General features: G+C 42.7%; 1 protein-coding gene across 1 annotated transcript; it reads right to left on the reverse strand.

Moving 5' to 3' along the window:
• Positions 1 to 562: 562 nt before the first annotated feature.
• Positions 563 to 16,663, reverse strand: LOC139447843 (uncharacterized). Its single transcript, XM_071229318.1, has 10 exons — positions 16,566 to 16,663; positions 10,304 to 10,524; positions 9,844 to 10,010; positions 8,304 to 8,554; positions 7,186 to 7,423; positions 6,676 to 6,853; positions 4,489 to 4,770; positions 2,582 to 2,767; positions 2,271 to 2,418; positions 563 to 1,154 (listed from the first exon to the last, which is right to left on the reverse strand). Exons 1-10 carry the CDS (start codon positions 16,639 to 16,641, stop codon positions 898 to 900), a joined length of 2,004 nt encoding a protein of 667 aa, XP_071085419.1. The 5' UTR covers positions 16,642 to 16,663; the 3' UTR covers positions 563 to 897.
• Between the last annotated feature and the right edge of the window lie 554 nt (positions 16,664 to 17,217).

The following is a 17,217-nucleotide window of genomic DNA, read 5'->3' on the forward strand; positions in this document are numbered from 1 at the left end:
GACGACTTTGGCTAATATCTTCAGGTAAATTTAATAGCCAACTGAAACCAGATGAACTGAGGTGAGTTAAAATTGGATTTAAGGTTGCCTTCAAGAGTATTGCACTTATATAATGTATGTATGGCGGCTTGTACTACTCCGGACTCATGCGGAAGTTTAATATGTTTATCCCTCTGTGTCACATCTCTAATTACAACTACTTGGGACGTGCTGTCCTGGACTTACACCCATATCAACAGTCGAACCTCGTTGTGTCGAACTTGGATATGTCGAATTCACTGCTGTGTCGAACTCATTTCGGTGTTCCCAGTATTAAAATAAAACAATGTCTTGAACCAAAGATAACTCGAACTTTATTCCAGGTTCGAACGTTTCGACCCAACGAGGTTCGGCTGTTCTTATGTCCCTTCATCAACAACAAAGAGACAAACACTCGGCCACTTCAGACGGACATGTACATTATCGTAACTAAACACGGATGTAGTGATATGAAATATTTTATTAGAAATATATATTTGTGACATAAAGACGCTATATTGATGATGTATTGCCAATGGGAAGAGGTACATTGTCACTCTCATTCCTTTATGTATTTATGCGTTCAGTGTATGATCAAAATAAGACATTCTCATAACCTATCACAATTCTAAAACAAACGTTTTGATATGATCTGCACATCAAGCACTGGATTCAAAAACTCTTTCCTCTTACATCGAGTGCTTGGATTCAACAATCAACTTTTTGTCCACATGGTCCCGTAGCTGAACATCTTCAGTAATGTAACAAACAAAAAATGTTGGTGTCAATAAAACTTAGATCTTCTTCAAAAAGACATGCAGCAATATCTATGCACGACACGACGACCCGTTGAGTGTAATTATATGAATATCGTTCATTTCACATGGATTTGATGCACAAGATGCTTAACATGGCAGCATACATCAACAGCCAGGACTCTCTGTGGTTGCGTCCTGCTCCATCGACGGGGCACCGGGGCTTCTCCTCCACATCGACCTCCCCTGTGTACTGCCAGTTTCCACACCGGGGGAAGTGTTTGGGGGTTCGGGGCATCTGGTTCAGCTCCCCAACCTGCACGATGAGGCCCATCCCGATTGACTGATGGAAGTCAATGTGGCAGTGCATCAGCCAGAAACCTGATAATATTGATAGCAAGAGTGCGTGAGTGGATGTTTAAGTGAGTGTTTGAGTGAGTGAGCGAGTGAGTCAGTCAGTCAGTCTTGTTTAAGGCCAAACTCAGCAAGATTCCAGCTATATTACGGCGGTCTGTAAATAATCCTGTCTGGATCACACAAATCAGTGACTGACATCTTGATCATCGATCTACGCAAATGAGATACGATGACATGCATCAACCAAGTCACCAAGCTTGATTACCCGATCCCTTTAGTCGCCTCTTACGACAAGCATAGTCGCCTTTTGCGGCAAGCATGGGTTACTGAACACTCCCATAAACGTGGTATCACTATCCAATAAATATGTAAATGAGGGTGCTAAGCAGGGACTATATTCAATACATCTTTTCTACACAGACAGTATTGTCGGCGTTAGATCGAACAATAAAATATCATAACATTTTCTACTTTATTTACGATACAAAAACATACTCGGGTAAAAAGGAATACATAGCAAAAAAACCGAGTTCTGAACACTGAAGTGACATAAAAAGATATTTCAAATACATAGCTTATCCCATGTCGCTTGTTGGAACATATGTGGTTTGTCATTCAGGAATATTTCAGTTCCGTCGCGGCTGTTTGAAAATAAATCAGGTACTCAGAAACTAGTCATCAGAACCCCTACATTTAATCTGATGATCGTGTACCACCAACTCCCGTAATCCGTATTTAGTCTGATGATCGTGTACCACCAACTCCCGTAATCCGCATTTGATCTGATGATCGTGTACCACCAACTCCCGTAATCCGCATTTGATCTGATGATCGTGTACGACCAACTCCCGTAATCCGCATTTAATCTGATGATCGTGTACCACCAACTCCCGTAATCCGCATTTAATCTGATGATCGTGTACCACCAACTCCCGTAATCCGTATTTAGTCTGATGATCGTGTACCACCAACTCCCGTAATCCGCATTTAATATGATGATCGTGTACCACCAACTCCCGTAATCCGCATTTAATATGATGATCGTGTACCACCAACTCCCGTCACCTACTCGGGTTATCATGTTGAAAAGTGTTGTCAGGAAACATACCTATGTAATCATCGTACAAAGTGATGACCTACCCGGGTTATCAGCATGAAACCTGATGACTGTGTAACCCCCATCAGCAACCGTGACAGTGTCCTTAGCTATGGGTGTTTCTAGATTCCTCTCTATCAGACCAGCTTCATCCATCATTTTTATCTCTTCTAAAGAGGTTGATTCATTGACCTGGTAAATAAGAACTTTTTACTAGGAGAGCATCGCAATGTTTGACAGTGAAAAACGTTTACAGTGTACTCGACGTTGAAAGTCAAATCTTTAACTAGGTTACCCAGACAATCTCATTTACAAATGGTGCAATGGATATGACTAGTAATAAATGACGCCTCACCCTGTCCATCGCAACCACCCGGAAGTGATGGCCATGCAGATGTATCGGGTGGTTGGCGTTGAAGGTGACGCCCTCATCAATGAGCACCATCTCCACGGTGTCGTCCAGGTCGACCTTGATGACGTGGATACACTCACAGTACTGATGCGTGCAGTTCCTGGTGTTGTGGGAGCCGCAGAACATGTCCTGAGAGGAGAAGGTATCTGGTCATGCGTGTGTGAATATCTGCATAGACTTTTGTTTCAGTGTTGATCTCACTTACCGCCTCCGTGGTCTAGTGGTAGAGCGTCCGCTAGGAGAGCGGAAGTTCCGGGGTTTGATCCCCCGCTGCTAGCGGTTATTGGGTAAGATCAGCAGTATTTCAGCTGCATGTCGCCCCCTTGTTTTGGATTTTGTTCAATTACAGTTCAGAAAGTGCATCAAACCTCTGCATTTAAGTGTAAGTATGACCTCGTTTTACGGTTCCAAGGTCGCGACGTTTGACCCCACATCACCTGATGTTACTAACCTGATACCGTACCCATCCTTTCGTCAAATGCGAGTAAGTATTGTATTCCATTTTGTTCATTAATAGATCTCAACATCCTGATTAGATATCGGTTTATTATGATTCCATCTTTGACGAATATGTTCAGAATGTAAAAGGAAGTTTCCATGACTGGTTGGTATCAATAATGACTATGTTGATTGCCCATTTGTCATAGACACAAAAAAGGTACAATGATTGTTATGTTGGTACAAGAAAGAGCAGAACTTGTTTCTAAACATCTCAGCTGAACCATCATGTTTACACACAAATCAAGGTTTTGCCTCCGATTCACAGATGGCAGAAAACGTTGTTGGCGACGGAGCGGCGAGCGGTATGCCAGGGCAACAATTCTTGGCCATGATCGATATTGGGGCGGTGGTGTCGTGGTGTGGGGCGGTATATATCACACATGATAGGCGACTAATTTGGTTGTTGTGAATGGACATTTGACTGGCCAGAATATGTTGACGAAATTGGAACTGCAAGATGACATTGCTAGACCACATTGTGCCCAGGTCGTCACCGATTATTACCGACGAGAAGGCACACGAACATTGGACTGGGCAGCTAGGTCCCCTTACATGTCCCGAATAGATGATCTGAGAAATGTTCTCGGGCGGAGAGTGAACGCCAGAGACCCAGCTAGTAGCCCAGCTTTGGATAGCTCTTCAGGCAGAATGACGGCCAATACCATGGCCAATCACACGACAGTTAATCAACAGTATGCCGTCAAGGTATGTATCACCCAACATGTTGGACACAACATGTATTGATCTCCACGCCCGAAATAAATGGTCATTACACCTTCAAAATCATTTAATCAGTTCCCTTATTATATCTAAGAGGATGTGCGTGCACATTAGTTGATTACTCCCGCCATAAAGAGCTTCCAGGTCATAGGAAAGGGTGTTGTAAATCGGTTGCAAGATAAATGGAAAACGGTTATAATGTAAGTAATAATTTATATAATTTACAAAATACATTCTCTAATCTTCCATATTGTGGAGGTTACATTTCTTAGGACATCAACATATGTTCCACAGATATATATCATGACGCTTCATCAAGCTGTTTTTTTGTTGTTGTTTTTTGTTGTTGTTGTTTTTGTTTTTGTTTTTTGTTTGTTTTGTTTGTTTTTTAGGGGGGGGGGGGGGGGGGGGTGTAGCGGTCGGGTAGCCTAGTGATTAAAGCGTTCGCTCGTCACGCCGAAGACCCGGGTTCGATTACCGACATGGGTACAATGTGTGAAGCCAATTTCTGGTGTTCCCCGCCGTGATACTGCTGGAATATTGCTAAAAGCGGCGTAAAACAATACTCACTGACTCACTGTTTTGGGGGTAGGGTTAACTCCGGTTAACACATGCTTATTTGAACTCACCTTGGGAATATCATCATACTGAGACAACGGGGGTGACGGTGGTGCAATGTTGGTGATGTGGTTCATCTGTGGCAAATATAGTCTCTTGTTCCGGTTGACGGCAGCCAAGGGGTATAACTCTTCGTGATTGAAGACGTAGTTGTCTACCTTGTTGAAGTCCATTGCAAAGTAGAACTTCTTATCGGGCACCTGTTTCATGTGTAGGGGGTCTGCCAGAGTGGTGTTCAGCCACGACACGGGGGTCAGGTCAGGGGTGCCCTTCTTGTTCCAGGGATTCAAAAGCTTTAACAATGATTAGATAGTGTTACAACACACAAGCTGCCCGACAAAAGACAGTACACATTAAAAAACTACCAATATATTACAAAGTTAACGCTATCAAAAGGTTGCAAGGCTGAAAACAGACACAGCAAACTTAAGGTCCAAAACACAACTATGTAGGTCCACAAGGCTGTGTTTCCTGTCGTGTATATCACCTCCATGCTTACCGTTCCTCTGCCTACTCACTTCGTATGTAGACCCACAAGGTTGTGTTTCCTGTCATGTATATCACGTCCATGCTTACCTTCCCTCCCTCCGCCCACCCTCATAGTCTGTAGGCCCACTAGGTTGTGTCTCCTGTCATGCAAATCGCGTCCATGCCTACCTTCCTTCTGCCTACTCACCTCGTATGTAGGCCCACAAGGTTGTGTTTCCTGTCGTGTATATCACCTCCATGCCTACCTTCTCCTGCCTACTCGATTCGTATGTAGGCCCACAAGGTTGTGTTTCCTGTCGTGTATATCATCTCCATGCTTACCGTCCCTCTGCCTACTCACCTTGTATGTAGGCCCACAAGGTTGTGTCTCCTGTCGTGTATATCACCCCCATGCTTACCGTCCCTCTGCCTACTCACCTTGTATGTAGGCCCACAAGGTTGTGTTTCCTGTCGTGTATATCACCCCCATGCTTACCGTCCCTCTGCCTACTCACCTTGTATGTAGGCCCACAAGGTTGTGTCTCCTGTCGTGCATATCACCTCCATGCTTACCTTCCTTCTGCCTACTCACTTCGTATGTAGGTCCACTTGGCTGTGTCTAATGTTGTGTATATCACCTCCATGCTTACCTTCCCTCTGCCTACTCACTTTGTACGTAGGCCCACAAGGTTATGTTTCCTGTTGTGTATATCACATCCATGTCTACCTTCCCTCTGCCTACTCACTTCGTATGTAGGCCCACTTGGTTGTTTTTCCTGTCGTGTATATCACGTCCATGCCTACCTTCCTTCTGCCTACTCACTTCGTATGTAGGCCCACAAGGTTGTGTTTCCTGTCGTGTATATCACCTCCATGCCTACCTCCCTCTGCCTACTCACTTCGTATGTAGGCCCACAAGGTTGTGTCTAATGTCGTGTATATCACCTCCATGCTTACCTTCCTTCTGCCTACTCACCTCGTCTGTAGGCCCACAAGGTTGTGTTTCCTGTCGTGTATATCACCTCCATGCCTACCTCCCTCTGCCTACTCACTTCGTATGTAGGCCCACAAGGTTGTGTCTAATGTCGTGTATATCACCTCCATGCTTACCTTCCTTCTGCCTACTCACCTCGTCTGTAGGCCCACAAGGTTGTGTTTCCTGTCGTGTATATCACCTCCATGTCTACCTTCCTTCTGCCTACTCACTTCGTATGTAGGCCCACTAGGTTGTGTTTCCTGTCGTGTATATCACCTCCATGCTTACCGTCCTTCTACCTACTCACCTCGTCTGTAGGCCCACTAGGTTGTGTCTAATATTGTATATATCACCTCCATGCACACCTTCCCTCTGCCTACTCACTTCGTACGTAGGCCCACAAGGTTGTGTCTCCTGCCATGTATATCACATCCATGCTTACCTTCCTTCTGCCTACTCACTTCGTATGTAGGCCCACAAGGTTGTGTTTCCTGTCGTGTATATCACCTCAATGCCTACCTCCCCTCTGCCTACTGGATTCGTATGTAGGCCCACAAGGTTGCGTTTCCTGTCGTGTATATCACCTCCATGTCTACCTTCCCTCCCTCCGCCCACCCTCATAGTCTGTAGGCCCATTAGGTTATGTCTAATGTCGTGTATATCACCTCCATGTTTACCTTCCCTCTGCCTACTCACTTCGTATATAGGTCCACTTGGCTGTGTCTAATGCTGTGTATATCACCTCCATGCTTACCTTCCCTTCCCTCCGCCCACTCTCATAGTCTGTAGGTCCAGTAGGATGTTCCTCCGTAGCGTTCTCATACCTCAAGATGGCCACCTGTTTCGCAGACTTCACACCACAATCTGCCATTCCTCGTGTTCGAATCCAGTAGTTACCCACATCCTTATCAGCGTCCAATATGAAGTCGAACCTAGCAACATGGACAATACACTGAATGTTAACATGGATGAATGGTAATTGGAATCCAACAACGTATGTTCCAATTGTAAACTAATTGTCATTAGCAAATAAGTTGGGTTTAAAACCTCTTTGAACAAGATTCCAATTATAGTATGCAGTGACAGCCTGACGTGGTATGAGAGCCCAGAGGAAGTGGCAGGTTTTACACCTTTTTCCACTTTCTTGAAACCCACGAGCACGGGTAGGGTGCTGAGAACCCACGAAACATAATCAGAACGAACCGGTATTCGAACTGTGAATTTGACTCAGTACCTCTAGACGAACACATTTGAGTCGAGATACCTTTCTCCAGCGAAGATGTTGAAGGAGCTGACAACGATTGGTTCGTGTGGGACACCGTCGGTGGCGATCATGGTGATGTCATGGTGATCCACAGAGACTTGGATGGGGCAGTTCAGGATGCCGTTACTGATGACCCGGAAGCGGTACTTCTTGTCCTTCCTGACTTTGAAGACAGAGTAAGGAGTGTGGACGGTTTGGTTGGTGTCTGGATCCACAAACTCCTGGAACGCTCCACGACCTGCAGACAGAGCGAGTGATTTGGCTTTGAACATTATTCCCGTTATATCACGGCGTGTGGGAGAAAACGTAGATATGATGCAGGTCTCAGAACGTAACCACTTTGTCGAAACCCAGGAGCATGGGCATGGTGCTAAGAAACCAAGAAACGTAATCGGGGTGAACCTGGATTCCAACCCATGCTCACACGTTTCTGTTGTGCCCAAGGGAAACGCCTCAGCGAGTTGCGAGGCCTTAGGCGACTGGGCCACCCGTGGCCTCGCCTGGAGACAGATGACATACACGCACCTAACATAACATTGACAAGCGTTCTCTGAAAAATAGTATTTGTTTTCCCCTTTCATCCTGATTATATTGTAACGTTTTACACCTCATATACCTTATAGTATATCGGAGCTGATAAGAATTATTTTACTGCACGAAAATTGAAATGAGTAAATCGACAGTTTGTATTGAACAATTCATAGCAATGTGAAACAAGTCATCGACACACAAATACCACTCAATTGATTCAATGTGATACCTTGTTTTTTTCGAAAACCGTTATTTAACCGTTATTTAAAAAAGAAACAATATTTTATTGCTTTTGAACATATATATATGTGTGTGTGTGTGTGTGTGTGTGTGTGTGTGTGTGTGTGTGTGTGTGTGTGTGTGTGTGTGTGTGTGTGTGTGTGTGTTTCCAAGCATACAATATATATAATATATATGTATATATGGTTGGATGGATATGGATATATCTAAATATCTTCATATTGTATGTTTGGAAACGTTGATGTATCAAATTTTGTACACTGCCCTCTGTGAAAATAGCAAACGGGTACTCAGTGTGAAACTTCGAGCTTATATTGGTGTTAAGATTGGTTGAAAGTATACGTCACCATTGATTAGCATGGACGCAGGTTTGTTGTCGTAGCCCGCGTGATGGTGGCCGGCAAACCTGTTGATGGTTAGTTCCACCAGCCAGTCGTGTACAATCATGGTGTGTTCTGGAAGGTCATGGTCATACAGGTGCGAGGCTGGATCACGTGACAGAGGTTCCCGGATGATCAGCGCCCCGAACAAACCGTCAGAGCGATGGAGGCCGGCATGACCGTGCCAGAAGAGAGTCCCTCGGTTAGCTGCCTTGAACCTTCAAGAAAAAGAAGATTGTGCTTTAATGCTTCATTATTGCCAAGACCTGAGTAAAATTGTACAAAACAATCTTACCACTGTTGTAAGTCTGTGTTTAAGTATTGGAGTTATGACCACCTTAGCGCTAAGATGGCTTTGTACAACAGCATCCAGAACTTCATGGGTGGCGTGAAATATTGCAGTCACTGAAAACCATAACATTAACAAGCATTCTCTCAAAATAGTATTGTTCTACCCTTTTATATTGATTAATGCTGATGTAAAAGATATAAATGTACGTATTTTACTCTAGCATGCGTGATTTATCATGCTATGTTAGACCGCCTCCGTGGTCTTGTGGTAGAGCGTCCGCCCGGAGAGCGGAAGGTCAGGGGTTCGTCATACAAAAATATATTAAAAGATGGTACTTGTTGTTACCCTGTCTGCTCGGCATAAAAGGACTAAAACAAGGACTGGTCGGCTCGGTGTCAGTATATTGTGTCTGAGTGGAGTGCTCATGTTAAACTGCGGCATGGTATCTCAGTGTGCTAGCACTGCAGAAGACACCTTTGTTGTGCTAGCACTGCAGAAGACACCTTTGTTGTGCTAGCACTGCAGAAGACACCTTTGTGTTCATAAACAAGTGTCCTGCCAACAACTATCGGATGAACTTATATTATCTGGTGTTGGAGAATATCTAATGTCCAATGTTGTGCCTGACGAATGTTATGCTTGAAGCAAATCCTTTATTAGTTGTCAGTGTCATACATCGCGTTTACCCCTGGTCGGAAAGAGGTACAACTATTAATGTGCCAATATGACATTGCATACGGAAGTCTTTAAGGGACATTTGTTTTGTTATCTTTGTTGAAATATCAAGATACTAATTTGAAATTTCAAGATGCTAACTTAAAATTTCAAAATACAGAAGTTGAAATTTCAAGGTAATCATATTCACTTTAAAGATAATAACTTGAAATTTTAACTTGGTATCTTGATAGTTCAAGTTAGTATCTTGAAATTTCAACTTAGTATCTTGAAATTTCAACTTAGTATCTTGAAATTGTACAAACTATACTGACATAGTTAACCACGTTGATGTCGAACCAAGCTTCAATGAAGGTGACACATGTAAAGGATGGAGCATATCTATACCACACTGTATGCCCTCCCTGTCCACCATAGTAAATAATATTTTATTTGTACAACCGCCACAATGTGTGCCGTATGAGCCGGAGTGAGGACAGGCTGGTACAGTATATCTTTTCAACAAATATGTTGTGGGATAGTAAGTTTTCTTGCGCGCACCTGTACTGGAACTTGGAGTGAGATGTTATTGGACACTGGGTGATCATGCTGACGCCGTCATGATGTTGATAACCTTTCTGGAAGACGCCGTGCCAGTGGATGGTTGTTCCTTCTGACCCGTACAGCATGTTGTGCACGTTGACAATGATCATGTCGTTGTGGCACACCTTCGCGGAGAAGAAACATGTTTTTACGTAAACATAATACAGTAACGTGCTTTCCGCGAATGAAACACACCACATATGGTATTCAAGGGCCAATGTGCCAATAACGTAACAGCAGAGTGCCGGGATATCTTTTCATAGCATAATTGGCCTTCAGGTTTAAAAAAAGTAGACTTTTTGCTTGTCATGCGTTGTGTTGTGAAAAACATTAAATTGTTCGGCTCATCCTATCACAGCAACAAGATGACGAAGAAAATGCCCTGTCTCTAACAAATATCCTACCTGGTATATCTTACCTGTATCGCAGGTCCTGGTAGCATCCTGTTAACCGTGATGATGCCCCTCCCAACGCCGTCAGTAGCGACACAGTGCGGCCTGTAGCAGTCGGTGACGTTGTACGGACAGTCGTAGCAGGCCTTGGTCAAGACGAAGTAGTTTTCTACTGTGAAGTTGTAGGTGCACGACATAGGTGGCGCGCCCTCCACACACTCGCGCATACATGGGTGGCTTGCATAGTCTGAAACACGTGTCCAAGGGTTCACTAAGGTATAAGGCTCGGGGATGGAGGCTGCTAGATATACTACCGACAAAAACTAAATGATTAAATGGAAGTGAAGGTGTATTAATTAATTTCGGCCGTGTAGATCATTATCTGGTGTGTAAATCATGTTGGGCGATATATGCACGACACCTGTTGGTTGCCTTGAGTGTGGTTGCCCTCGGTATTGCTCACTATTCCGCCTGAAGAGCTTCCCCATCATATAATCACCGCTAAAAGATAACGAATGCAGTACATGTTGGTTGAGTGAGTGAGTGAGTTGGGCTTATCGCCGCTTTTAACAGTATTTCAGTTATGTCGCGGCGTGTCAGATTAATGTGGGAGGAAAGCCCGAAGTGATGCAGGTCTCAGACGTTTACCGCTTCGGTGAAACCCACAAGCACGGGTATGGTGCTGACAAACCTAGAAACATAATCGGGGCGAACTGGGATTCGATCCCACAATCATAGGTTTCTGGCGTGCCCAAGGGACGCAACTCTGCAACATGTTGGTTGCTATATGAAGACTTAGTCATACTCGAGATATATTAAATTGGTTAGATACACAAACGAACATACTGGTGTGTTGTATTAACAGATGCTCACAGACTCATCACATGTGACGTCATAGATTCATGACTCGGGATGCACCATTTGTCTCGTGCAGAATTAGCGTGTAAATTGACTTTTAAAAAATATAGTGGTCCACTCTTTTTCCTTGTAAACGTTAATTGATTCAAATTCACTTATAGCTATTAGATAAACAGATCTATCGCTTATTAATTTTAAATAGGAAATTACATGGTTCTTTTCTAAAGAATGATGGGAATAATTGATTCGTTTTAACGTGAGTGTACTTTTACACCTTTTACATTAACAAGTATCAAATAGTAGAAATATATTTTATTAACTCAATCCATGTATCGGGGACACAGGGGTCAGTACAGAGTTGCGTCCCTTGGGTACGCCAGAAACCTGTGATTGTGGGTTCGAATCCCGGTTCGCCTCGATTATGTTTCTAGGTTTGTCAGCACCAAACCCGTGCTCGTGGGTTTCACCGAAGTGGTAAACGTCTGAGACCTGCATCACTTCGGGCTTTCCTCCAACATTAAGATGACACGCCGTGATAAAACTGGAATACTGTTAAAAGTGGCGTTAAACCCAACTCGCTGAGACTACTCAGACCATAAAACAATTATAAAGTAGAGGGGTCACAAGACACAAATATGCACCCTTGAGCTGGTAGAAAATACCCCTTGCAATGCTCTCCGACAGACAAAAGTCATCAAACTGAGTTGATGCTTTCAGTTCTGACCCTCCCCTACCATATTTCACAAAAAATATGTCCGAAATACCTCCTCTGTGAACGAAAGTCAGATTGTCACTTAGAATCGAGATCAAGGTATAGTTATTAAACATTTCTAATGTTCTAAATACAAACATCTAGAAAGTGTCCCTTATTTATTCTTGAAATACATTGTATATTAATAACTAAATACCATTAACAAGCTTGACACCTATGGCTGTGGGCATTCCTTAACAAATGAAATTAACGTTACTCTGCGAGACATGCATTCATTTTCACTTCGACCCGAAAGAGATTCATTAAGGCCTATTTTGAAAAACGCAATTTCTCGTTTGTATAGGAGATGTGGTTACACCCCGGTGGAGATACAGAGAGGAACAGGATTCGTGTAATAAGAATAACGAACACTCATTAACTTCACCTTTTGAATACCTAGCTAGCTGGGTATGTAGCCTGACTTAACTATCAACAATCCCACGTGATATCCCCCTGCCAGGGCAACGGCTGACTGCACACCGACTGCCAACAACCACCCCGGCATATAACTGGCCCTGATGTGACATATCAACATAGCCGCCAAGGATAAAAATGAAATTATATTAATATACGAAAATAGAAATCATATCAATACAAAAACAGAAATTATGTGAATACTAAACTCACAATAGATATGTGTACCCTATTCACACACATGAGTCCCAAAGAGGGACAGGTCAGCCGAAATTGCTTAGAAAGAAGGCCACCTCTTAAACACTGAATGCAACAACAACAACAACAACATCACATTGTGTCAAATGTAACGTAAACATCTGGTATATAACCGACCCTGGCATGACCTCCTATCCAATATAACGCACGATATCACCCGAGCGATAAGCATCTCTCCAACCGAAGTACCTACAATTTCAAAGGATAAAATGTTATATTGCTGACCAAATAAAACATTGAGGTTGCTGACCTTCCTTTTCTATAGGCCATGTTTGAGGCCATGACGGTGATTGTGTTTGGTCTGACCTCAAGTTTCCCGTGTCTCCTGTTGCGTGTTAAGTTGACCATAGAAAAATACCTTTTTTCGCCACATCCATGAGAAAACACTTCTCGGCCGTCCTCCTTTTCATATTGATTTTGTACCCAAAACAATTTGGTACCTTTATAGTACCTATGTTTTTTGTTTCAAACATATACATTCTTTTAGCATCTTAAAGTCACATTACTGTCACTTTCCTGTCAAAACGATACAATTAACTTGCAAGTTCTCACAGTACTTCATAGTCATATAACGAGCTGGATGAAAGGTTTTATTATATTTTCTGCTCGCGCCAAAGACTACCAATTAAAACCGTAATTTGCAATTTCAACACTAAACGTTTCTATATATAAAATCTAAACAGTAACATGCAACTTAATTCCTTCTCGTCGATGAAAATCTAAACATATGTTCCGGAAGAAACTAGTTCCATGATGAACTGATCACCTTCGTCATTTGTCAAATTAAATATAATTTTATAGTGAAATATATACTCAACCAAATTAAAAACTTCACAATCCTAAATTTTAACATTTTGACTACTTATCATTGTGGGCCCTTATTGTGTATTTAAACAGTAATGGCCACGTATTGTCTTCAGATAACACCCGTTTTTGTGCAGGTGAATCGATCAGAATCATGTGCACATCACTATAGTGGCAAAAGTGTTTTTTCACGTGCAACTGGTCACGTGACCATAATACCGCATGTGTTTTCAGCCATACTTCTTAGCAGTCATTAACAAAAAAAGAAAAACACAAGAAAACAAAAGTCTTTACGGCCATTTGTCATGCCACGCCTTTCAAATGTGCAACGTGAACGTGCCATCGGCATGTTGCAGACGGGAACGTCCGTAGCTGAAGTCGCAAGGACGATGGGTTGTAGTCGACGTGCTGTTTATGATTTACAGACGCGTCTACAGCAAACGGGTACCATCGCTGATCGACCTCGGCCAGGTCGACCACGTGTGACGTCACATGCAAAGGATCGTCAGATTGTCTTACGTTACTTCCGTAACCGATTTTTGACAGCTACATCAACCAGAAATGAATTGTTTAGGGGTAGACTGAGTGCACAAACTGTTCGAAACCGTCTGAGAACTGTTCACCTTCAAGCACGATGGCCATACTGCGGGCCGATTCTGACTTAATTACACAGACGTCAAAGTCAATTGTGGGCACAGGGACACTTACGATGGACTCAGAGGAATTGGAATCAAGTCGTCTTCAGTGATGAATCCCGATTTAATCTTCGATTTGCTGATGGTAGGGCGAGGGTGTGGAGGCGCCGTCATGAACGCTACGCCCAATGTTGTGTACAGGAAGTTGACAGATTTCGAGGCGGAAGTGTGATGGTGTGGGGTGCTTTCTGTGGCAATGCACGTTCCAGGCTTCTTGTCATCCGTGGCAACCTCAACGCTGCTGCTTACCGCGACCAGGTACTGGCACCAGAACTTCTGCCTTTTATGGCAGCACATGGACCCGATTTGATCTTCCAACACGACAATGCCAGACCCCACACAGCAATCTTGACAAGGAATTTCCTTCAGAATGCGGGAGTCAACGTCATGGACTGGCCGTCAAGGTCTCCCGACCTCAATCCCATCGAACACGTCTGGGATGCTCTTGGCAGAGGTCCGCGCACTCTCCAGAACCAACCAAAGAATTTGCAAGATATTGGCACCATTTTGCAGCAACAATGGCGTCGTCTTCCCAACCATGTGCTCACAAGCATCACAAGGTCCACGCGGAGGCGTTGTGTGGCTGTTGTCAACACACATGGTGGCCATACACGCTACTGAACTTGTTTGCCATCAGATTTTCGTGCTTGGGACTTATGAATTAAACTGTTGATGTTATTACCGAATACCGTAGGTGCTTGGAACAAATTATGGTTACCACCGTTAATTAAAATCCTTCTTTGGACATTTATGATTAAAAAATACCTTCTCTGATACATTTGTCCGTTGTATATCATATATGGGATTACTTTTGAAAATGTGAAGTTTTTAATTTGACTCAGTATATATGGATCTATTTTCTTGGGTATAAAATTATTTGGGTACAAATTTGTTTTGCATACAAAATCACATACTTTGTTCACATTACATAGTCAATGAAATAACGCTACAATTTAAACGGAATACACATGCGATAACATGATATAGACTGAACAAAGACATATCTACACGAAGCATAGTTTTACAGACAAGAACAAAAATCAAAACCCTGTCTGTTCCAGCTGAGTGACCCAAGGGAAATAATCGGAATCAGTTCTAGCCTAGACGTCCCGACGTTGGTACAATGTGTGAAGCCCATTTCTGGTGTCCCTCGCCGTGATATTAATGGAATATTGTGAAAAGTGGCGTAAAACCATACTTTGGCGATCAAAATTTGGCACACAATGTTAAATGTCTAGTGTATAAATGTGGGTATGGTTATATCTGGGACAACCAATGTTTCTCAGAGAATTATGCCATTTTCATATCGAAAATAAGGCAGACGCTTTTTGACATGTACTTTCAAACATGGAGATCTACTGTAGATGTTTCTAGCAAATGCGAATAATATAAATATTTTATAATGCAAATATGCGCAGAAAATTATTTAACTGATGTAAATATAAGAAAATACAGGATATCATAAACACAATTAAGTGAGTGAGTGAGTTGGGATTAACGCCGCTTTTAACAGTACTCCAGTTATATCGCGGCGAGTCAGCTTAATGTGGGAGGAAAGCCCGAAGTGATGCAGGTCTCAGACGTCTACCACCTCGGTGAAACCCACGAGCACGGGTATGGTGCTGACAAATCTAGAAACATAATCGGGGCGAACCGGGATTCGAACCCACAATCATAGGTTTCTTGCGTGCCCATGGGACGTAGCTATGCACAGCGAATCGCGGCGCCTTAGACGACCGGGCCACCCGTGCCCCCAACACAATTAAAACGCAGCTCACACAGGTTAATAGTTGAAGGTGGCAGACACAAATAAATACAAAAATGTTTAAGATTATGTAGACAATGTTCTTTAAATGTCGTCGAAGGTGAATTTCATTTTTTACGTTAGGAAAAAATATATTGAACAAAAATACTATGTACATCCAAATAAAAAAAGTTTATCTCTTTAATATCACATGAGCAAAACGGCTTTACACAATCTATCTCTCTTTATATATCATGCCATGTTATTGAGAAATGAATCCTTGTAACATTTGTAACCGCGTGCACATTTCCATGTATAATGCACTATGCGCCTGTGGCCTTACAGTTATATATGAATAAACTGAATTGACAAACATAAAGGCTTTTATTCTACCCCACATCTATTTTTATACCCACACAACCCAAAATACAGGTCGGCCAGCCGTCGTTTGTATACTTCATTCAAACTCTGAATAAGTAATGACGAAGTACGAATTCCGACATTATCAACAAGCAGGTCAAATGTTTCATATAAACACCACATGTCCCTTTGCGAATACCATGGTTAAACATAGGGATGTATTAAGTGAAACAATCATACTCAATCGTAACTGTAAGTGCGGATAAGATTGATGGATTTATTCAAGTGATGTACAGAGTATGGTTCCTAATTGTAATTAAGAAGTTGTTCATCCATAAATCGTATCCTTGCTTAGTATCCAACTTCTAAATGCAACTCAAAGAAGTCAATCGTGAAAAACTCACCCGATAATTCATATTCTGCTAAAGCAACACAGACGCCAGCGAATACCAGAACTAAACGTTCTATCATGTTGGACATGTTGTGTTTGTGTAGACCACAAGAACTTACTCCACTGACCTCTGACTCGACCCGTGCCCGACAGGTAGCGCTGTGAACTAATAATTGTCCTCGGGATATACAAAGATTGCGAAGTTAGTGAAGTGTGTAGCCTCTCAAACAGGTGAACAATTACAAGCACACTCATTTTTCTCTAGGATTAGCTGTGAGTGTGTGTGTTTGCATGTGGGGGTGGAGAGATGGGGGCTGCCTACTTCTTGATCCTGCTAGGAAGCCTAGTATGAACAATTCAAGCCAAATTTTATGTGTTGATGTTATTTAGACCTGTTACATTTGCATTATAAAGGCAGGAAGAATATCACCATGGCAAAGATACCCGTTACCTCCCCATACTCCTACACTTTGTTAAAACAATACATAGGGTTTACCTGCTGTTATAATACGACAGCCCACGAGGATTTAATTAGGAGAAGGACAAGCCGGGGATAATGACATGCATGAATTTGATATAACAGTTGTTAGTTATTTTAACTGCAACTGAGGGATCAGATATGTATCTTGTTATTGTTGCTTAAAGTGTTTAAGAGGTCGCCTTCT

Source organism: Haliotis cracherodii, unplaced genomic scaffold (genome assembly GCF_022045235.1).
Source record: "Haliotis cracherodii isolate W230 unplaced genomic scaffold, xgHalCrac1.p SCAF_7, whole genome shotgun sequence".
In the NCBI taxonomy this organism is placed as follows: domain Eukaryota; kingdom Metazoa; phylum Mollusca; class Gastropoda; order Lepetellida; family Haliotidae; genus Haliotis; species Haliotis cracherodii.

Bases quoted from the DNA above. Each gene is read 5' to 3' on its own strand.
- LOC139447843 (XM_071229318.1), bottom strand. From the start codon at position 16,641: ATGTCCAACATGATAGAACGTTTAGTTCTGGTATTCGCTGGCGTCTGT. The intron at 6,854-7,185 runs GTATCTCGACTC...CCATGTTGCTAG, and splicing joins AACATCTTCGCTGGAGAAAG to GTTCGACTTCATATTGGACG. The intron at 2,419-2,581 runs GTGAGGCGTCAT...CTTATTTACCAG, and splicing joins GGGTGGTTGCGATGGACAGG to GTCAATGAATCAACCTCTTT.